The sequence below is a fragment of the Balaenoptera ricei genome, chromosome 2, assembly GCF_028023285.1.
Source record: "Balaenoptera ricei isolate mBalRic1 chromosome 2, mBalRic1.hap2, whole genome shotgun sequence".
Taxonomy (NCBI): Eukaryota; Metazoa; Chordata; class Mammalia; order Artiodactyla; family Balaenopteridae; genus Balaenoptera; species Balaenoptera ricei.
The window spans coordinates 2,756,104-2,779,033 of NC_082640.1; the positions used below are offsets into that span (position 1 = coordinate 2,756,104).

General features: G+C 46.9%; 1 protein-coding gene across 17 annotated transcripts in view; it reads left to right on the plus strand.

Moving 5' to 3' along the window:
- Window positions 1–22,930, plus strand: part of SVIL (supervillin) — a 241,499-nt gene that overhangs the window by 191,440 nt on the left and 27,129 nt on the right. For 12 of the 17 annotated variants that reach the window (XM_059909480.1, XM_059909472.1, XM_059909447.1 and 9 more), the window contains 9 exons: window positions 3,104–3,151; window positions 3,677–3,754; window positions 10,212–10,359; window positions 14,099–14,188; window positions 14,277–14,363; window positions 16,058–16,235; window positions 18,890–19,062; window positions 20,604–20,759; window positions 22,355–22,491. In XM_059909480.1, coding sequence (XP_059765463.1) covers window positions 3,104–3,151; window positions 3,677–3,754; window positions 10,212–10,359; window positions 14,099–14,188; window positions 14,277–14,363; window positions 16,058–16,235; window positions 18,890–19,062; window positions 20,604–20,759; window positions 22,355–22,491 — 1,095 coding nt within the window. The remainder of the gene's footprint in view (window positions 1–3,103; window positions 3,152–3,676; window positions 3,755–10,211; window positions 10,360–14,098; window positions 14,189–14,276; window positions 14,364–16,057; window positions 16,236–18,889; window positions 19,063–20,603; window positions 20,760–22,354; window positions 22,492–22,930) is intronic. The other 5 variants (XM_059909428.1, XM_059909432.1, XM_059909531.1 and 2 more) reach the window with 2 other exon arrangements.

The window sequence follows — 22,930 nt, forward strand, 5'->3', positions numbered from 1 at the left end:
GGTAAGCCTTTTATTGAGAAGGTACAGCAAAGTATGGTACAAGTTTCGAGAAAATTAAGTAATACACTGTTGTTGATACGGGCAAGCATTTCTTCATAGGCAAATGTAGTTGTCAAATTACCAGTAATGATGACCAGCTTTGACCAGTCAGTGCACACTTTCAAAGCGGACGGTGACTTGCCCCCTGCATGGCCCTGTGATTGCCAATGCACTGCTGGCTGGGGGCAAAGTAGATGCCGTAGCACACCCACTGGCCAACTTCTAGGATCAAAAGTCTTCAAACAAAATACTTACAACCAGATGATCGCCTGGACCCCTTCCAATCTAAAACAATTTAATAAGCATCCGTGGAAGAAAGAAATGATGAACGTGACCTTCAGGCGTTCAGAAACTTACATTAAAAGGAGGTGTGTCCACAGGGCTGTGAGGGGAGAGTTCTGACACTGTTTCCTGTAGCACTTCTGTGTTTTCATAGGTTAAATTGAAACAGCAATTTGAATTCTCTTTTTTGAGACAGACATATGACATTAAAGATAATGACTAAAGACATTTAAAGCTCAGCCGTTTGTAAAGTTCTCAGATCTAATTGGATATTCAAGCACCTGTGTAGGAAATCTGGACTTCCAGAATGAGATCCGGAAGTGAAAGAAAACTCTGCCCCTCAAATCATTGATCCCCATTGCCCACAAACTTTATTTAAAAGCTTGATTTGAAATCATCGGTTCACACATAACTTTAGCGCTTCACTCTTGGTCATGTCGAAAGATGCAAAGAAACCTTCCCTAGCAGGTCCCGCACGGCACCGTGAAAAGTAAAGCTACAAAGCACAAAGCCAGGCAGAGCCCTCGTGAGTAGTGGACTCGATTGCAGCGCTCTACCCACTTTGGAGACAGAGATCATCCGAGGCTGGGTAGCCCAGAAGGCTGGGAGTGGCGGGTGAGAACAGAACGGCCTTAACACTAGGCAGAGGTTCTTAGGAGGCAAGAGATGGGAGACGGGGACCGCGGTTGCCCCTGGGGTGGAAAACCCAGTCCGCGGCAGCCCTGGCTTGAGTGGGAAGTGGTGTCTTGGGCTCACGGACGCGGCGGGTTCTGCACCAGCAGTGAACTCACCGTCGCTCTCCTGCTCCGAGACCTAGTTCACTTCGGCCCAAGACAATAAGCTCTTTGAAGTTAAAATAAGCCCATCTATTTTCAGTTTTTCTAGCAAGCATTGGGAAATCACAAGTTCTGTTGAGGTCAGGTGGTTTTCCCATGGCCTCTGATAAGCCCTTGGCTTCATGTCTTCCCAAGGGCGGGCTGTGTATTTTCAGCCACGCCTTCGCCAGCTCAGATGAAGCAGCAGAGCTGCCTTGAACCTGATCTGCCTTAAGACAGTCCCTCGGGTAGCTGGTGGCGGGGGGAGGTGCTTGAGACATGGCCAGGGCTTGCTGGGTGTCCAGACGCTTCTCTGGAGGAGGAAGGACATTCATGACACGTGCTCCATGCAGATGGGAGCTTGCTGCCTGGGCTGGAGCTAGACTTGCTAGGGGCACAAGCTCTGGAACCTTCCATCTTTTGCACCAAGGGACAAGGGACTAGATTTACAGTCAGGTCATCACTTCCTGCACAGTTTCTGAGTTCATCAAACGCACATATTCGTGGTTACGAAACATTTTACCGTTTGGCCTCCTCGAGCTTTTGTGTGCAGTGAGCAGGGTCCCACGAGTTACAGCCTGTGGAGAAACAGAGGAAGCAGGACGGACATGGAGACCGGCCTCTCTATAAATCACTTCCCCTGTGAAACTCCACGCCGTCCAGTAAATATAATGCGAGCCACACGAGTAATTAGAGATTGTCATGCAGCCACATTAAAAAAAATGATGTAAAGGTGCCTTGAAAATCTAAAACAGTTTTTGTTTCTGTCAAAGGGTTTGTCCCAAAACAAAACAAATTTTTGGTGCTCTAACCCGCGTCTCACTGGGGGTCCTATATGGAAGAAAATACTCTTTTGGTCCATGAATAGATTTGAGGTTAGATTTTAGGTTAGTTAGAGTTTTCCTTTCCCTTCTAAAAGATCAGTCATGCCTCAAGAGCTGATGTCACTTAACATCAGGTCCTTGCTTTCCAAATTTATCCCCCAGAATCAGGATTGATGATTTGGAGCTTAACAGGGCTGATCATTTACTTCGCGGACCCTGTCGTTTCCTACGACAAACAGCTTGGGTTCTTTCTCTCTCTTGCCATCCCTCTTCCCTTCCTCCTGTTCGTGGTTTAGGGCATTGCTAACCTGACTTACACACTTTTGCCCTTGTCGTGTATAGAATTAGTTCTAAAGATGGCAAAGCCCGTTGGTTTGTAGGTACGGCCGGGCTCGTAGTGCAGGGAATGCGTCCACTGGAGCATATGGTATGTGGAGAGTTTCCTTCAGAGTGACGCATCCCATCCCGAGAGTGAGAGAAATGAAATGAAGCCAAGTTTGAAAAAAAAGGGATTTGGCCGGAGTCTCTTTGTGTCAACTAAATTGCAGTTATGTATTTTCACCAAATCATTATTTAAAATTCCAACCCCATTTTGGCATCTTCAGTATTTAAGGCAGAGACAGTGACTCCTGTGCCCTTTGGTCAAGATAATCATCAATGTTTCAGACTTTTTCCAGGAAATAAAAACCCTGTATAGAGTTTGTGGTTACAAGCCCGAGTCCACATCTGAGTCACAGATCAGGATTTGATATCTGGCTGTGCTGCCATCAGCGTGTCAAGTCAGTGAATCAAGCTAAGGTCTGTGATGTCCCCAGAACAAGTCCTTGAAAATTCTAGGAAGGTCAGTCTGCCACATTCGTGTTCTGATTGGCTCTGTCATTGAAATTCAAAATCACAGTTCAAGAGCATGAGGTCAGTTGAGGGTAAGAGGGCAAGGAAGGCTGTTGGTATGACCTCCAATTAAAGATTATTATCCCGCTGGCGAGTGATGGGTTCACTCGGTGTTTGTGCCACCCGATCGTGTGGGCATGTGCATGCTTCTCCTGGCACCCAGCACAGAGTTCTTGAAAATGATTGTGACACCATAACCCGATCCTACCCTTCCAGCACTCTGCAATGTCTCCTGTTTGTTTTAACCTGTAGGAAGAAGGAGGAGTTACAGATGATAATGCCATTTCTAATCTGCTTTGGGTAAGCCTGACTCTCACGTAGATCTCCTCGCCACGTGGAACTCTCATCCCCGACGCTTCCCCTTGGTGCCCCTCTCTGTTTGGTTTTCTTATCCCGAGGCAAGATGCCACCTTGATCCAGAGTGGAGCGCTATCCTGTTTCCTGAAATTTTGTTTCAACCGTAGAATGAAAAAACTTGAAAGACGTTAAAGAAGATAGTTTATATTCGATGTTCAAACGGTCCACGAAAGTCAGGGTTCCCCTGTAGGTCACGGAATATCTTCTGTAAATTGCAGTAATCTTGCCGGTAACTCAATTACTGCACAGAGCTGACTTGGGTATATTTACTGTGCTTGTGTGGGGATTTCTGTTAGCATTCTAAAAAAATAAACAAGTAGGACGGACTCTTTTGGGAAGAGAATTGAAATTGCAATGAGTAGATTAACTTTCTGTGAGAGAAATCCGTGTTTTTGTCCCTCCCCCTTCCCCACCCCGCTGTGATAAATCTTCTCTTTTCACCTCTAATCCTCTTGCTTTGCTCTATAGGAACCTGTATATGCTTCTACTTATTCTCCTGCTATACCTGCTGCCCATAAATACCTGTCTTTTGTATCTATTAATCAGGTGAGGAATTGCCTACACGTATTAAGCCTCATTGCAATTTCTGAGCAGCAGGGAGAAACTTGTTTCATTTGGGGAAGTAACTCCTTTGCTGCATCTGTGTGTGTGTGTGTGTGTGTGTGTGTGTGTGCGCGCACGCGCGCGCGTGCAAATGTAATCGCTACTTCATATATTTAGGGTCAGTCACCCACATCTCAACTTTTGCTCAGACCCCTAGGGAGACCTATGGTATTAATTCATCTCATAGTCACGTAACTGGTTGAAGAGGAAAGTTCCCCATTTTAATCTCCAAGGTTTATATCCTAAATTGAGTCAGGAGCCCAAGAAGGACCCCGGGGTTATCTTGGTAAAGTAGGAGGAGGTGGCCCAGGCACTTCGGGGCGTGGAAGAGACAGGGTGGAAGAGGCGGTCCTGATGGGAGCTGGCTGCCACGGTGCTGTTGGCATGGCAACCACAGCCCTCCTTCCCCACTCTCCACCTCCACTGCACCCCGTCTGAGCCCCACCGCAGAAGGGAGACCTAGCCTGGGCTGATATGATACGTCGGTACATAATACGTGATGATGTTTAAAGCTAAACATACCAGTGATTGTTCGTTATTCCCCTTGGAATGTCCGTGGGGTCAGAGTAGCTAGAAACAGTGGCTGCATCCCCTTTGCCACGAGCCCCAGGTGCTAGTTGCCCTCCGTCTGTGGGACCTGGCCGGTCATTCCCCTCTTGGGGCTTCTGTCTCCTCATCAGCCCTGGGACCACGCCTCTCAGGTCGCCTCCAGCTAGAAGTCTCATGACTGTTCTGTCCCTTTAGGACTCGTGGTGACAAAGCAGGTCTTTGAGGGAGAGGCACAGGGTTTCAGCCAGAGGAAGGGTCCGGTGGGTCCTCCCGGCTTCATCTGGCATCTTCACAAGTGGAAGCTGCCCGTTTCTTCTCCCGAAGGCGGCCTTTCCCTCACTCTTCTTGGCGCCTTTCCTCTGAAGCTAGGAATGCGGGTCTGTGGGAGCCCAGCCTGCATAGCCAGCCGGTGTCCACCCCAGAAAAGAGGCTGAGGTCTGGAGCGAACCTGCTGTTGCATCACTACGGGGGGAAATGCCTGTTTTCTTCGAAATAAGTCAATGTTAAACTTTAGAAGAAATGATATATTACTGAAGTCTTTAAATATAAATTATGTATATTATATAATACACGTCATGTGTGTATATATATATAGTATACTTTTTTTATAGACTTTACTTTTTAGGGCAGTTTTAGGGTCACAGCAAAATTGCACAGGAAGTGCAGAGACTTACCCTAACCCCCCCCCCACACACACACAGCCTCCCCCATTATCAGCATACCCCACCGGATGGCATGTTTATTACAATTGACAAGTTGTTATCCCTCAGTGTCCATAATTTATATTTGGGTTCACTCTTGGTGTCGTACATTCTCTGGATTTTGACAAATGTATAATGACGTGTATCCATCATTGTAACATCATACAGAGTAGTTTCACTGCCCTAAAAACCCTCTGTGGGGACTTCCCTGGCGGTCCAGTGGTCGAGACTCCACGCTTCCACTGCAGGGGGTGCAGGTTCGATCCTTGGTTGAGGAACTAAGATCCCATGTGCTGTGGAGCACGGCCAAAAAAAAAAAAAACCAAACAAACAGAAAACAAAAACCCTCTGTGCTCTGCCTCTTCATCCCTACCTCTTCCCCCCCTCCTCCTTCCCTTGGCAACCACTAATATTTTTACTGTCTCCATAGTTTTGGTCTTTTCCAGAATGTCATATTGTTAGAATCGTACAACATATAGCCTTTTCAGATTGGCTTCTTTCACTTAGTAATATGCATTTAAGGTTCCCCCATGTATTTTCATGGCTTGATAACTCACTTCTTTTTACCACTAAATAATAGTCCTTGTCTGGATGGACCAGTTTATTTATCCATTTGCTTACTGAAGGTCATCTTGGTTGCTTCCAAGTTTTGGCAATTGTGAATTAAACTGCTCTAAACATCCATTGCAGGTTTTTGTATGGACATAAGTTTTCAACTCATTTGGATACCAAAGAGTATGATTGCTGGATCTTATGGTAAGAGTATGTTTAGTTGTGTAAGAAACTGCTAAACTGTCTTCCCAAGTGGCTGCACCGTTTTGCATTCCCACCAGCAATGGATGAGAGTTCCTGTTGCTCCACATCCTCGCCAGCATTGGGTGGTGTCAGTGGTTTGGATTTTGGCCATTCTAATAGGTGTATACAAGTATCTTGTTGTTTTAATTAGCATTTTCCTGATGACATAGGATGTTGAACATCTTTTCATCTGTATATCTTCTTTGGTGAAGTGTCTGTTCAGATCATTTGCCCATTTTTAAATTGGTTGTTTTCTTCTTGTTGAGTTTTGAGAGTTCTTTGTATATTTTGGATAGCAGTTCTTTATCAGGTATGTCTTAGGCAAATATTTTCTCCCAGTGTGTGGCTTGTCTTCTCATTCCCTTGACAGTGTCTTTCACAGAGCAAAAGTTTTTAATTTCAATGAAGTCCAGCTTATTAGCTGTTTCTTTCATGGATCATGCATTTAGTGTTGTATCTAAAAAGTCATCACTGAACCCAGGGTCATCTAGATTTTTTTCTATGTGATCTACAAATTTTATAGTTTTGCATTTTACATTTAGGTCTGTGAGCCATTTTGAGTTAATTTTTGTGAAGGGTACAAAACCTGCATCTAGATTCTTTTTTTTTTTTTTTTTGCATGTGGATGTGCAGTCATTTGTTGAAAAGACTATGAAAAGACTGTCTTTTCTCCACTGTATTACCTTTGCTTCTTTCAAAGATTAGTTGAGCATATTTGTGTGGGTATATTTCTGGGCTCTCTACTCTGTTCTATTGATCTATTTGTGTGTTTTTTCACTAGTACCACACTGTCTTGGTAGTAATGGTACTTTTGTAGTAGCTTTACAGTAGGTCTTGAAGTTGGGGAGTGTCAGTCTTCTGACTTTTTTCTTCCCCTTCAATATTGTGTTGGCTAATCTGGGTCTTTTGCTCCTCCATATAAACTTGTCTGTTCATCAATATCCACAAAATAACTTGCTGGGATTTTGATTAGAATCGCACCAAATCTATAAATCAAGTTGGAAAGAACTGACATCTTGACAAGATTGCATCTCCCCATCCATGAACATGGACTATCTCTCCATATATTTTTAAGTTTAAAGAAAAATAACATTTACCAAAGGCAATCTATGTCTTATCACTTCAAAATTAAAATGGCCTAAAAATCCTGTATTTTTACTTCTGGACAATTTTCCCAGATAAATGTTTTACGTACCAGTGATGGGGCACTAGCTCCTCAGTGTTCCTGGAGATCCTTTCCTCTAGCAGTCCTGGTATAAATATTCAACAACGCAGGGGCTCAGAGAGGGAAACAGAACATTTAAACAGCACACAAGTTCTGTCTAAATGGACTATTTGTCTCTTGTCAGGCTTCAACCCACGTTTTCTTCTTCCTCACATGCCTCAGGGCTGTATCAGAATAAGATTTTCCTTGTTCCCTTCCTTTCATCTTAGTTGCTGGGAAAGGGTGACAAGGTCAGATTATAGTCACTTTGAGGTCCAAACCTAGTTGAGATCTTTTCCCATGTTTTGTTCAGGCCACGTGAGGCTCTGGGCACTGATGATGGATGGAAATCACTTAAAGAGATGGCAGAGCTAAATTTCCTTAACAGTGCACAGGATTCGAAATGGTGATAGCATTTTTGAAAACTGAGAAGTGCTGATTTGTCACTGTACCTTATTTCTCTTAACACATGATTCTGTGATTTCTTCCTGTGATGTAGTTTCACTAGAGGTGAATAAGATAAAAACTTAAAAGTCAGATCACAGTATTTTCTATCTGTGAAGCTCTCCACTTGTAGAAGAATTGTACCCTTAGATCTGCACTAATCCTAGCCACACGTGTTAGTTCTCTCTCGTGTATCACCTCCTGTGTCAGAAACACTTAGTGAGATTTGCACTGTGATTTCTCAGGTGTACAGAGGCAAACCCATCAGTAGCAGTATGGTAACCTGAAAACATTCTTGCAGCTTAACCCTTTGCACAGTTTCTAGCTGTGTCCTACCGAGTCTCTGTCCATCCCTAAGACCCTCCTTTCTTCCCAACTGTTTCACTACCTTCTCCTCCCCTCCTCCTCCCCCTCCCCTTCTTCTTCTCCTTCCCCTTCTCCTTCTTCTGCCTCTTCTTCTTCTCCTTCTTCTCCTTCTCCTCCTCCCCCTCCTCCCCCTCCTCCTCCTCCCCCTCCCCCTTCCCCTCCCCTCCCCCCCTTCTTCTTTTCTCCTTCTCTCTCTTTCATTCCCTCCCTCCCCTTCCTCATCTTTCTGCATCACGTTCATGAGATCTATATTTGAAAGAGTAAAAGATAGATTGGGTAGGGCTTCTATTCATATTATGCCCCAACTCCCTTACTCTCCCAGTCAATCCTAAATATCATCAGCTAAACCTAGGAAAACCTGAAAAATGACACAGTGCTTACTATACTATGTATTATGTCCTTCTCTAAATGAGGAAAGAAAACCTTCGAAGGGAAAAGCAAGACAAGACAATCATGAAGTTTTAAGCTAAAAAAAAAAAAAAGTACATGGACAAAGATGTCTATCTTGCCTGTTTTCACATTTTGAGTTCTAAAATTTAATAGCAACTTGTGATACATTTTATTAATTTCTAAAGGGAATAAATAAACTGTATATTTATACATATAATACACACATGATATATATACAAATATATAAGATATATATATATACACATTATATATATCTTACTGCATTATAGAACCATTTAAAGTCAGATAAGGGGAATCAGGGGCTTCTAGACCAACCCTACTAAGTGGTAAAGTTAAGGTGAAACTTCTAGAGAAGCAAAAACGTTTATGTTTAACAACGTCATTTAGAGGTGAGTGAAAAGCATGCTCCTTAGCGTAGCTCTGGCAAAACCGCTGGACACTTTGAGTCCTGGAACACCTGTGTCATCCCAGGGCTTACATCCACCACGTTCTCCTTGGGGCTGCAGGAGAATCCAAGTGCCTTGGGAAGTGGAATTGTTGATCTGGGGATACCATTTTTCTGAGTCATTAACCACACTTCCCGTGCACCAGGACTCTGGAGATTTTACTGAGTTCACCATAGAACTGGTGATGTCTGGATCTTTGGAGAAGAAAACTTTCTTGGCACTTTATATGTTTTTTAAAATATTTTAAGGCTAGTGTCCTATTGATTTGATTAAAATTCACTCCTGAAACTTCATTTTCCAAGAAAACTTACCCTCTTTTTTGAATTTTGATGAGGTTTTCCTAGCAAGTCCACCTCATAGTTTATAAGGGCCTGTGATTCAGAGAATTACGTGGAATTAGGGTCATCTCACCACTCATGAGTAGGAAGGACCTGGAGATAGAAGCTCTTTCTGTTCTGGGGACGATGCTTTTCTTTCCTCAGCACTAGCTTCCACGGCTCCTGCCCTCCCCACTGCTTCTCCCCCTGTGTGCCCCACCCCCATACCCAGGGGGATTTTGTAGTGAAAGGAGGGAAGGGTGAAGGAGAGAAAGATTTTCTCCCGTGTCAGCCTGCTGCAGTCATCCACTCTCCTGGCCACAACCCTTCCTCTGCACTGGTCCTCGGTGCCTTCCTGCCCATCCCCCTCCTTTCCTGGTCTCCCTCAAGTCACCCACCCCACCTCCAGCTTCTGCCTTTTAGGCCAAATGAGTGTCACCAATGGCTTAGAAATTGAAGAGGCACCTATCTCCAGAACCCCAATTAGAAGCATTTGAATGCCTTTTTTAGGTAGAACTGTTATTATGTATGTAGGTTATCTCTATAGCACAACTCAGCCTCAATGTCAGATATTCTGTGACTTAAAAGTCACTTTTATGGGCTTGACCTGGTTACCTAACTGCCCATGTAACATAGTTGCTCTAGGAAAAAGCACACGAGTTCCAGAAAGCCTTCTGATAGCACATCCTACCCTAATCAGCTTTCCTTCCTGTATGATTGACCATGTTCCTCGTGAACTTAAGTGGGTAAGATTTTCTAGACCCACCGTGCTCTCTGTGAGTATAATGGATAAAGAGTCCTAGGCAACTGAGTTTAACTAGATAAGTAAAACAGAGCAACTTTAAAACCCTGTAAAATTCATGGCAGGAAGACAGTCTATTTTTGTTTCTTTTTACAGAGTATCATTTTGATATTCCAGTGTTGCAAACAAATAAGTGAAAAACAGAGCTCTAACCTACAGTTCCCATGGTGTTGGTGGTGGTGATCTCTAACCCAAGCTGGAAATAGGGAAGCCGAGCCTATTTCAGACAGAACAGCTGTGGACGTGTGGGGACGATGCACGGCTCCTCTCTGCCCGCTTTTCGGCTCACGGAGGGGGCTGCACGCTAACGCTTGTGTCCCTGTGGTTTGCTCTCCTGTTTTCTTCTGGGTACACTTCGTAAACAGCGGGTCACAGAAAGTCGAGAGAGCCAGATGACGATTGAAGAGAGGAAGCATCTCATCACCGTGAGAGAGGACGCCTGGAAGACCCGAGGCCGGGGGGCAGCCAACGACTCCACGCAGTTTACCGTGGCCGGCAGGATGGTGAAGCGAGGTCAGGAGGCGTGTGCGCGCTCCGTCGCCCCCCCCCCCCACGGAGGGGGCGTGGCCGGGGAGGGCTCAGTGTAAGACATGAGGCCGCGGTCTGCTCTGGTTTGCGCTCTCACTGAAATTGTGCACACGTTTTCTGGGTAGGTGTTGTGAGATATTCCTACCGAAAACCTTTTCCTACGACACCGTCATCTTCGACGTCAGACGCATAATGCAATTAGTCACATTTCAAAACAGCCATTTGGAAATGGAGCCCAGGTTTCAAAAGCAATTTTGCAAATCTGCTAACAGATCTTAGTCCTTTCCTGTCATTGCTTTGAAATTATTTCCATTTTCTTGCCATCTGGCAGTCAGTTCACCCAAATGAGCCTTTCTCAATGAAGGAGGAGTTTCTGTCTTCTCCCTTTTAGGCTAATTCCCAGGTCTCTTTCCATCAAACTCAGAGTTCCCTGGCTTCGGAAGCCCTATTTCCAGCGATGTTTTAATAGCTGTCCAAAGGATGGATCCATTTCCACAGGGAAGTGAGATTTCCCTACAGATGGGCAGTTTCCCTGCAGCTGAGCTCTTGGAACTAATTTGCAGCGGGGAATCCAAAGATTTATGAAAGTGACGAATCACGTGGTTAGAAGTCACCAGAGAGCTGAGGGGCTCCACATCCTGTAGGAAACGGTTAAAATCTGGGGTCCTTGTTCACCTACATGCACGTACCTTCATTTTCTAAGCTGTGGTTTAAGCAGATTTCTTAACTTAGTGATAAAGGTTTTCACATTCAGGTAGAGTTAACTTACACTGGTGTCTGCTTTCTAGGTTTGCAGCTCGCTTTTCTCAAAACCTTTCAGGATCCTCACTCATAGACAGTGCCTAGCTCGGTGTAGGCTCGTGATAAATATTTGCAGAAGGAAAGGAGGGAGGGAGAAAGGAAGGGAAGGAGGGAGGGAAAACCCCTGAACTGAGATGAACCCAAATCTTGGTGGAAAAATCCTTTGTAACAAATTTATTCTTAACTTTTCCTGGAATTGTCAAGGATAACAGAAGATAATTTACTCTCAGAAAGAGGTGGCATTTGAGTTTGTTCTGTATGCTTTACATGACCCCCATCCCTGTGTTAACAAAAGCAGATTCTTAAGGCCCACATTGGTTAAGAAGAACTCGAGCTGAGAACTTGAACCGGAGCTCAGATCTGCCAGCTTCTAGCCCAGGCTTTTATCCTGATGACTTTTCACTTTGGTTTCCTCTTTCCTCTTCCATCTGAAAAGATGGTAATCTATTTGAAGTTAGGCCCTTACTACCAGATACCACTGCCCTTGTCCACAGGAATGTCAGAGGAAGTAGCTTTGCTCTTAGGCAGGTTTGGAGAGTAAAGTCAGAGATGTTCCTCTCCCTTAGTGGATGAGTTTGCTTTCACGTGTTTTCTGAATAAATCAGGGATCTTTATTTAACGGGTGTGGTACGACTTTGCTCAGGAAATAATTTTCTGGTACTTTCAATCTAATGGAAGAACTGTACCCTGTCTTTCTAGTATTTGTTACCACCTACACAGTGATGTGTTCACTCAGTCACCGCTCTTTTGGATTTGCAGTGATAGGGCGTCCAATGTCCTACACTCGCCAAAGAATGAAGTAGTCCCCACGCTGTAGCCACCAAGATTTCCCATCTCCTCGGGTTACTGTGTGCCTGCGAGTTGCCAAGAGGCATGCCGTACCCTGATTTTCATTCTCTCACCCCAGGACACTCTTTTCTCCCCAGCCTCGCTAGGACTGTCTCCCTTTTTCTTACTCCTAGATGCTACATAACAGTGAGTACGCCACAGATTTCTGTGGTATTCTAGAATTCTCCTGGAAGGAAGGGACTCAAAGTGCACCTTTGAATAAGAGAGATGTGAAATGTTCCTGAAGAGAGTAGGTGACTGGTTATTGCCTGTAGCATTCACTGAAAAGAGGTATGGGGAATGCTTTGTTTTGTTTTCACATCGTGAAATTTAAATCTGTGTGCCCTCCCCCACTATGGACGAACCCTAAATCCCTCCAGGAAAGAGCTGGTCCACCTCTGGGAGCTCAGTGCTGCAGCCTGAACGGGCAGCAGGGCGCGCCGTGACAGCACGAGGGGCCGGTGTCCTGGTCGGCTGGAGCCAGGCCTGTTTACTGGCTTCAGAGTTAATAACCTCTGGGCTCATGAAATCTGCCCATGCCTCTTATGCATCCTCTTAGCAGGCGATGGTTTACTGCCCAGCCTGTGATACCAAATTTTACTTATCCTTAGCATCTTTCAAGAAAGTTGACTTTCTCACTGATATAAACCCTTTGCAGTTCCGGTAAAGAAGTACTTTTTAAATGTCGTTGACATTAAGGAAGTATATGTACATGTTGAGAAGCACTTCTAGAATATCACCAAAAATTTAAGTTGTAAACTACATTTCAGTATTTTTCCTTAAAAATGTTATGCAGTAGCACGTCCTTCTCCACCTCACGGAAGGGGCAGATCCCTTCACTTCAGTGGTTTTTTTTTTCCCTGTAAGCGACAGTGATTTACATATTCTCCCTTTGTGGTTCTGGGAGGGATACTTAACGTGGCAACATCACCCAAGGGTTTCACGTTTCTTACAAACAGACAAAGAACATTAATGTCTCATTTTGTTCTCTGTAAGTGCACTAATTACTTCCCTTTCGAATCCCTTCTAAGGTTAGGGAAGAATACTCATCTATGTCTTTATTAAGGTTTCTTATTCTAATCAGATGCCTTCTTCAGGCTGGAATGTCTGTCTTTCCCTCTCATGTGTCTTTTACCATTTCTCCGTTTAAAGATTCCCCATCCTGCTTCTTGGTAGATGCAGGCGGAAGCATGTCCCGAGCTCCCAGCCACACCTGACATGGGTACCATCCTCCAACAGTCACAGATCAGTACAAATGGTTCCTCTTGTGTCTTTCTTACAAAGCTTAGCACCCTCTGCATTATTGCCTAATAGGACCACACTCTGAGTGACACCCCCAAAGGCCAGACGGTCCCCACGTCCCCTCAGCTGGGAGGGACACTCCAGGCCAGCGTGACACACTTCCCAGCCGGCGTGACAAGCCCGGTCTCCCCGTCCTCTGCAGAGATGGTGCAGAAACAACTGGCCCTCCGCATCCTCGCGTTCCGCAGCCACAAATTCAACCAACCGTGATCAAAAAAAAAATTTTAATTCCAGAGAATTCCCAAAAGCAAAACGGGAATTTGCCACCTCAGCTCTTTACATAGCATTTACATTGTTTTAGGTATAATGAGGCATCCAGAGATGATCTAGAGTATACGGGAGGATGTATGTAGATTGTATGCAAATATGCCATTTTGTATAAGGGACTTGAGCATCTGTGGATTTTGGTACCCACAGGGGGTCCTGGAACCAATCCCTTGTGGATACCAAGGGACGACTGTATACTTTCTCTTCCGCTACCTCCACTGCCCCCAAAGCCTCCAGACATCACCGTTTCATCTGTTCGAGGACATTCTGATTGCCTTCGTGTCTCCGTGGTTCAGTGTGGAATGGCAGCCTGACAGCCGCTGCAGGCCTTAGAAACAATAAAACCCTGTCTCCATGGGCAGGTGTCCTACACGTGTGGGCATGGTCCCTGCCAGCTGCACGTGTGTGTCCCATGCGTGTTTGTAAATTGTTAGATCTCCGTTGGGACTCATGGCCATCCCTCAGGGTCCTGGGAACTTCCGGAAGTTTCCTGAGATGCTCAATAGCTCCTTTGTCTGCTCTGCAGGTCTGGCGTCCCCCACTGCCATCACCCCAGTAGCGTCCCCTATCTGCAGTAGAACGAGGGGCACCACGCCAGTTTCCAGACCCCTGGAAGGTGAGTCACCAGGCACCCAATGTGCCAAGAGGTCTGTGATCAGAAGAGCCCTCCGTGCTTCTCTCACCTGTGTTTTCTACTTGCCCAGATATCGAAGCCAGACCAGACATGCAGTTAGAATCAGACCTCAAGTTGGACAGGCTGGAAACCTTTCTAAGAAGGCTGAATAACAAAGGTACACACCAGGAGCCAGAGGGAAGCTTGGGTTCATGTGCTTGTAGCCAGTGTGGCTCGGGTTTCAGTGGGTAGCTCAGGAAGCCTAGAAACACCTGCCCTGCTCTCAGACTCTCTAAATCCTAACTGGGATTGCTTTTTCTCCTCAGCTAAATTGTCTTCTATTATGACTTCACCAATTCATACTGTAAGCGTTATCTTTGTTGTTACGTTTTTAAGAAATGAAGTTATTGGTCAACACTGATTAGATTACCAAACTCTGATTCACTTGGTAATGAACTCAGTAGGGAGCCCCCAGTAACACGTTTGTTTCTGGATCTAAACCCTTGGGATGGACTTCCCTGGTGGCGCAGTGGTTAAGAATCCACCTGCCAATGCAGGGGACACGGGTTTGAGCCCTGGTCCGGGAAGATCCCACATGCCACGGAGCAACTAAGCCCGTGCGCCACAACTACTGAGCCTGCAGTCTAGAGCCTGCAAGCCACTACTGAGCCCATGTGCTGCAACTATTGAAGCCCGCACCCCTAGAGCCCATGCTCCCCAACAAGAGAAGCCACCGCAATGAGAAGCCTGCACACCGCAACGAAGAGTAGCCCCCGCTCGCTGCAACTAGAGAAAGCCCGCGCACAGCAACAAAGACCCAACGCAGCCAAAAATAAAATAAATAAATAAATAAGTTTATGAAAAAGAAGTAACTAAACCCTTGGGATGTCATCCATCAGGATTGTAGACTTGGTAATTTTGCCTTTAACCCTGAAAGCAGATTATTACACGAAATCAACGTGAACTTGGGCCTGATGAACTTTCAGTTGTATATGTTAATTTCCAATAAGGTAGCAGCTGCTATTATAATCACAAATGATTTCTAAAAGAAAATTCTAGTGCATAAATAAAGATTTCAATACAAAAGTCCATGAAGTATATATAATAAAAGAATAACATGCAGAAATAGCCTCATCTCTTAATAAAAATGTCCAGTACTTGCAATTTATCCAATACTAAGCCCTGGAGTCCCTATTATTGAAAATGACCCCTATAGGTTGAAAATAATACAGACAACCACCTGAAACCAGAAATATAAAAGTGTAATATAATAACAAAGCTGGCAAGGCAAAGAATGCAAACGATTCAAAGTTTATTACCTATACGTAATGGTGATCTAGCCCAGGGGTTGGCAAACCAATCCAGCTCACCTCCTCTTTTTGTAAATAAAGTTTTATTGGAACACAGTTGTGCCCATTCCTTAGCATATTGGTAATAGTTGCTTTTGTACTATAGCAGCAGAGTCATGGCATGTAAGTGGCAACACAGGTCAAACAGACTCCCATGCAAAGCCTAAAGTATTTACTACGTGACCCTTTGCAGGAAAAGTTTTCACCAAACCCTGATCTAGAACAAGGCTGAGCTAGTTCTGCCTCCAAAAGAGCAAAAAGAGCAGGTTGAGAAATTCTTGGTGTGCTTGAGCCTCCATCCCTCCTACCACTCACGGTGCACGCTTTGTTCGGACGGGAAGTCCTTTCCTGAGAAGCCAGCTGATACCCAGGAAGCATCTACAGAACCCTGGACATCCCCGTCATGTCTGCTCCACTCCTGGACCTTAGCGGGAAGAAAATCATTTTTAAGATTCAGTGAAGCATAGTTGGAGTCATGTTTTTACACAAATCTCAGGTCATTGATTTGCTTGTTTGTCGGTAGTTGGTGGGATGCAAGAAACAGTCCTCACCGTCACCGGGAAATCCGTGAAAGAGGTGATGAAGCCGGACGATGAGGAAACCTTTGCCAAGTTCTACCGCAGCATGGATTCCGCTCTACCGAGAAGCCCCGTGAAGCTGGAGGAGGACTTTGATGTCATTTTCGATCCTTACGCCCCCAAGTGAGTTATTTCATTTCCCATCTTTCACCCCTGGAGAACGGATTCCTTCACTGGTCTCCACACAGCACTTTCTCGAGAATCTTCTCTCACTGTTCCCTCCTTCTGCGATAGAACTTCATTACAGCCAGATTGATACCAACCAGGGTTCTTGGCCTACCCCAATCAATAGAAATTGGTAAGAGGCCAGACAAGAAACTCAGGCAAGGCTTTATTGGGGCCCCTGCTGCAGCAGGCGGGAGAGAGAACACGTAACAGGTTCCCTGGCTCGCTCCCCGAGGGGGGTGAGCTGCTTCCTTATATGGGGTGAGGGCAGGGGCGGGTCCAGGGGTCGGACCGGAGGCGTGGCTTAGGTGGTCTGCCCACCCCTTTGGTGGTGCTGTGTGCAGGGGGCATGCGCAGTGCCCTGCTTTTGCTCCTGACACCCTGTTTTTGCTTCCAGCTCTTCAGAAGTGGCAGTTGGGTTTTTTGGTCTTTTTGTATCCTTTGTCCATAATTTGGCCGAATTGCACATGCACAGTTACTTTTAGTCCCTTATCGTTTTTTGTATTTTGTTGCTTGAGGAGACGTGTGTCCAGGTGCAAGCCCTGCAGCAAAGGGTCTCAGGTCCCAGGTCCCAGCCCGTCTCAAAATCACTGTTCTCTAGAACCAGACACCGGGCTGGGTAGAGCTTGCGTGCCCAGGACAGACGTCCCCTCCAGCAGAAAGCCTGGCATCCACACCACATGCCTGGGCCATGAAAATAAAGTGACTGTGTTTTTCACGTCACTCGAATATTGTTTTGCAGACTTTATGAACACTGGTTAGCAGAAATTTCTATGCCTTTCTTCATTTGACATGTCAAATTCTTCCTCAACTTTGAAAACGGTTTGGATCACCTGGGCTCTAATGAATACAGCTAACTAGAAAATCAATGAAACGTGTTACTTAATTTGCAATCATTGATAAGATCAATAGATCTGAGGGTTTTCTCAGTGATGTCCCAGGGTCCCTCTTCGTGCAGGAACGTCACTAAACCACCAAAGAAAAGTGTCCATGGTGTTAGGATTCCCTTGGTTGTGATTGCCACAAAGAAAGGCAAGTCCAACTGGCTTCAGCAGAAGAGAGGCGTGGAGGGATTTACAGGTTCCCTCCTTGAAAAGCGCAGGCGTGAACCCAGGTTCCGGGGGCTCGGGATGAGGTCTGTGGCACCTGGTTCCTTTAGGCTGGCTTTCCCCTCAGTCAGGCTGTCATCACGCGGTAGATGGTCACCCCTCACTCCGGATCTATAGCCCATCTCCTCGGCCACCACCAGCACAGGCAGCTGCCCTGCCCAGCCTTCCCAGAAGAAGTTCCAGGCTTGATTCTCTCGGGTTTGCATCCGGCCCTACAGCCATCATTGTGGCCAAGGGGATGGAAGATGCTGATTGGCCAGCAGTGGGTGGTCTTTGGATCCCCCTCCGGAGCCAGGGTAGGGGACAGGGCGTGGAGGGAGGTGGTTCCCCCAAAGGAAAGTCAAGGAGCTCTCACGAGAAGCAGGGAGAATGTGCTGGGTGAGCTAATAACCCCACGGCCATCCACCACGTTTATCTGTTGCCCACAAATTTTTCAGAGTGCCCGTCTTTTCCGGAAGTCTGCGTGGTTATCATAAATGTTTCCTTAAGCTGCTCCTGATACCTGTTTTGCATTTTTCAATGTGTTCAGTTTTTTTCAATTTGCTACCTTAAGAAAATGAACAACTTGCCATTCCCCAGCTTTAAGTAGTATTTTGGGTATTTGCATACACTGGTCGTGAACCATTGCTCAATCTTCTCCCCACCCAAATGTCACTGTTTACACGGTTACATGTACTTTAAACATTGATATGTATGTTTACACACACACACACACACACACACACGACAATGTTATGTATGAAAGAGGATCTCCAGGTACAGAGATCCAGGCACTTAAGACATTAACAGCAGCCGGAATCTGCTGGGAAACCATGTGACTGGGTCCACCCCTCTCCCCGTGTCTGGTCTTCTGCCCCAGAGAGTTGAGTGTGTGTGTGTGTGATGGTCATAGTTGGTTTTGTAGGCCTCTTTTATTTCAATATATTTTTCAAAATAGTGCTTATTTTCCAGAGGGGGGCAGTGGGTCGAGAGGAGGCTAGAGATGGGTAACTTGGGGAGGGAACTGGAAAACTTGCACAGAGAGAAAGCTGAGTCTGGTGGAGAGAGGGTTAAATCAAGAAGCAGTGGCTGGCTGTGCATTCTCGGCGGGCTTGCTGGAGCCCGGAGGAGGAGAGGTGCTTCTATTCCAGCAGGAGAAGTAGTGACCAGCATGTTGTGGGCGTGATGAGAGGGAAGGACTGCACCCTTCAGGGCTGGCCAGGAGGGGCATGGGCTGCCCCATAGGCACTGGCCGCTCCTGCAGGTGGAGACCACGGGGCGTGGCGAGAGCGGAGCTCCAGGGCTGGGCTGGGATCCGGAACTACACGGGCTTCAGTCCTCCACCTCCGAGAGCCTCTGACTGCGTGTCAGTGGAGGGGTGATGGGAGGGGAGGAGCTGCAACATTATAATGAAATCAAGAACTAAAATCGCGGCGCCCGTTGCTTCAGCTCAGAGACACGCAAGGCACCGGGCGTGGGTGGCACTGCGGCCCCAGGCCACACCAGCCCTGCTCTGCCTCTTAGGCTGACGTCCTCCGTGGCTGAGCACAGGCGTGCAGTGAGGCCCAAGCGCCGGGCTCAGGCTTCCAAAAACCCCCTGAAGATGCTGGCAGCAAGGGAGGACCTCCTCCAGGGATACACGGAGCAGAGGCTGAACGTGGCCTTCATGGAATCAAAGCGTATGAAAGTAGAAAAGAGTGAGTATCAGGACCATCCTCAGCTGTGCGCGCGGCAACCGGTGAGCAGGTGACTCTGTCCTCTCCTTTTCCTGCCTTGCAAAGGCCAATGACAGTGCTCAGGGACGCTCGTGCAAGAAAAATGAGCAAGTCTGTACACACATGTGCACACCTGCAGAAACTCTGCTTGGAACTGAAAGGCTTGCAGTGTGGCCCCTCTATTCACTTAACATCAAATTATCCTGTTTTGTTGAGTTTTCTTTCAAGAGGTTGGAGGAAAGGGAGGTTGCTGTGCTTTGCAATTCAACCCATTTCCAAACACAGCAGTTCTTCACTTGACCTTATTCTAGAGCAAATGATTCGATCTCTCATGGGCAAGTGTCCCATATCTCTGTTTTGCCTAATCCTAGATTTCTCCATTATTAATTAATGCAGAAACCAGTGCTTTTCACATTGTTTTGGGCAGGACCCTGGCCTCCTTGGAGCTGGGATGTGGGCTGGGGGGAGTCGGGAGAGCTGGGATGGGGCAGTGAACAGAGCATGAGGGGTAGGCCCAAGGTTTTCATCCCACTTCAGGCTAAACTGTCGGCTTTTATCTGCCCGGTCGTGTGGGGCTCCCCAGTTCTGAAAGAGCGGTTTTCCCAGCGGAGCTAATGGCATGCATAATCTTGTTATTCTGAAGATTCTTGCTGTAATTTGTATTTTCCTATAGCACTCATAAACCTACTTACTAAAGTTTTTTTTTAGAAACAGTCTTTGGATGAAGTGGTTGAGTCTTTCCATTATAACTGGTTTACTAAATAAGATATTACAAAATCTCTATGCCATCCGAGTTGTCAGGTAGTGTTATATTTCTTCAGTGTTAGAACCTCACCCCAGCAAAATAATTTTCTGAGTTTCTCTCTAGCATATGCATAGTTTTTTAAACAATGAGCTGGAGAAATAAAGGTTTATTGGCACAAGTTTTATGTACTTTAACTGTACCTCCACTTTTTGGGGACACATATACATTTGTTGGTCCACACTGAAAATCCAGCATCTTGTTACAATCTTAAATCTGAGAGCAAGCGATCTCAAGAGACCATGTAGTTGTTCACTTAGCCTCCAGAGAAAGATGAGAACTAAACCATGCCTTACAGGGTGCCTGCTTTTCTGCATATAAAGACTTAGGATGGAAGAGGTCCAACAGTCTCCCTTAGGAAGGCGTTTTCAACATCTAACACTGTCAGGAATTATAACAGCTTTAGAGGAATTGCAGCACGAGTCCAGCTCCTGATTTTATACTGATGTGGCTCGTCCACACTGCCACTCCATTCTTGTCTCTCTGCATGGCCAGGGTGACACTTGTCAGCAAGCATTTACACTTTCAATCCTATGTTTAATTCCTAACACAAGGCTTCACTGCGTAGTTAATCAGACTGCAGTATGTTTTCCCCATCAGGATTAACTTGAAAAGAAAAAAGGAGTGAGTGATTCATGCATGATTGCTGAGGGTAAACACTGTCATTTCTCCTGAATGTCTTGCTTCCCCTGCACTGTGTTTCCTCCTTTGACCCTCCCAGTGTCCGCCAACTCCAACTTCTCAGAAGTCACCCTGGCGGGACTAGCCAGCAAAGAAAACTTCAGCAACGTCAGCCTGCGGAGCGTCAACCTGACGGAACAGAATTCCAACAACAGCGCAGTGCCCTACAAAAAGCTCATGCTGTTACAGGTTAAAGGTATTTAAGAGCGGCAGAGAGAATTACACACGAGCAGGGATTTTAGTCTGGTAACGTCGGGAGGCCTGACTTCCCCCACGTGCCCGAAAGGAGAAGGGAACGCGTGCTTTTGGAGAGCGCACTGGGTGCCACCTCATCTCACATCAGCTTCACAAGATCCCACTGGGTGGGAAACATTACGCCCCTGAGTTGCAGCGCTTACTGATGCGCCCGAGGCCCCAGCAGCTGCTGAGTGGCGGAGCTGGCTTTGAACCCTGGTCGGCCTGATTCCAGAATCTCAGCTTTTGCTGCTCCCCTTCCCGTGACCCCGGCCACGCACTGCATGCGGTCACCAGACACCCCGTCAGCCACCAGAACGTTCTCTCCATCTGTCCTCCTCGCCAGGGTCAGCAGGCGTTAGGGCAGCGAGACGGAGAGATGGGCATCCTTGAGGAAGGGAGCAAGGGAGCGTGGGGCAGGGGGGTCTCAGCTGCTCCAGCTCCCTCCCTCCCTCCCTCCCTCCCTCCCTTCCTCCCTCCCTCCCTCTCTCTTTCTCTCTCTTCCCTCCCTCCCACCCTCTTTCTCTACCTCTTTTCCTTTCTTCCTCCCTCCGTCTTCCTTCCTTCCTTTCCTTCCTTCTCTCTCTTCCCTCCCTCCCTCCCTCCCTCTCTCCCTCTACCTCTTTTCCTTTCTTCCTCCCTCCCTCCGTCTTCCTTCCTTCCTTTCTTTCCTTCCTTCTTTCTCTTTTCCCTCCCTCCCTTCCTGTCTCTCTCCCTTTCTCTCTCTTCCTCTATCTCTTTTCCTTTCTTCCTTCCCTCCCTGTCTCCCTGTAGCAAGGAGCCCTAACCCACAACCAGGGGGGCTCTGGCTCTGCCCCAGTGACTTAGCTGCCTTGGGCGGCACTGCTGTAAATTAATGCTCAAGAAAAGCATGACCTGTCCCCTGCTTCGCTGGGGGTTTCCAGGGTGTGTCTGCACGGCCACTGCCCTTTCTAGTGTATTTAAAAGACCCGTGACAAGTGCAAACCTCCCGCCTCTGTGCCTACGTGTGACGCAGAGACTACGCCATCAGTGCGATTGTGGAAAGATCAAAACCATTTAGGAGAAGGAGTTGGCAGCTGCACAAGGCAGTGCTTCCCTCTAAGCTGATTCCCCTCCAGACTCGAGTTTTCGGTTTAGAGAAAAACTCCCAAGGATGAAGAGGCTCTCTGAAGGCCCTCGCCTTGCCCCGGCCCGCAGAGGCTGTTAAGTGTAGGAGGCGGGCTGAGTGCAGAGAGGGAGACCAGGAGATGAGTGGGCCAGGGGAAAGGAGGTGTTTGCTGACGCCCCTGGGGGAGGGAACCTTAGTTAACCCATTCACGTGCTGCCAAAGGACACTGCGAATGGTCCTAGGAGACATGGTGACCTCTGGGAACCTGCCACCAGGGAAGGTCATCGACAAGGCTATGACTCTAAGCCCCCTGGGCCATGGGAACTCACGTGAGCACATGAGGCTGTTCAGGATGGGGAGTCGGGAGCAGGGGTGCTTCGGATGCGGGTGCTTCCCGGGCGGGCCTGCCGGGACCACGGCGCGCTGCTCCTCTCGGGGGAGGCGGTGACCCTCTGCCTCGTGCTCAGGAAGAAGACACGTGCAGACGCGGCTGGTGGAACCTCGCGCTTCTTCCCTCAACAGCGGGGACTGCTTCCTCCTGCTCTCCCCCCACCACTGCTTCCTGTGGGTCGGAGAGTTCGCCAACGTCATAGAGAAGGCGAAGGTCGGTATCTGAGGAACGAAAGTGGTCTCGTTTTGCATCTCCTTTAGACACAGGTAGAATGTTCTTCCAGTGGCCAGATCCCTAGAAAGCTTCTCAAACGTCCAGTGTTTCATTCAAGCGAGAGGGGACGGGCGTGTTTATTTTCCAGAAGGTCTCTGAAACGAGCTCCTGGAAAGTGCTTAAGGGGGATGTTTTCAAAGGAATCTGACCTGTGCCTCCAGGTTGAAAGTTCTGGTTCATCCTTCCTCCTGTGGAGAAAAAGAGCTGGCCCATCACTTCCAAGTTGTTTATCCCAGGTGTCTAGGAAGTTCTGCTGTGGATCTATTGAATGAGACTTTAGTGGGAAAAGACCAGGGAGTGGGTATCTTTATTTTAGGGGTTTTTTCCCCTTTATTTATTTATTTATTTATTTATTTTTAATTGAAGTAGAGTTGATTTA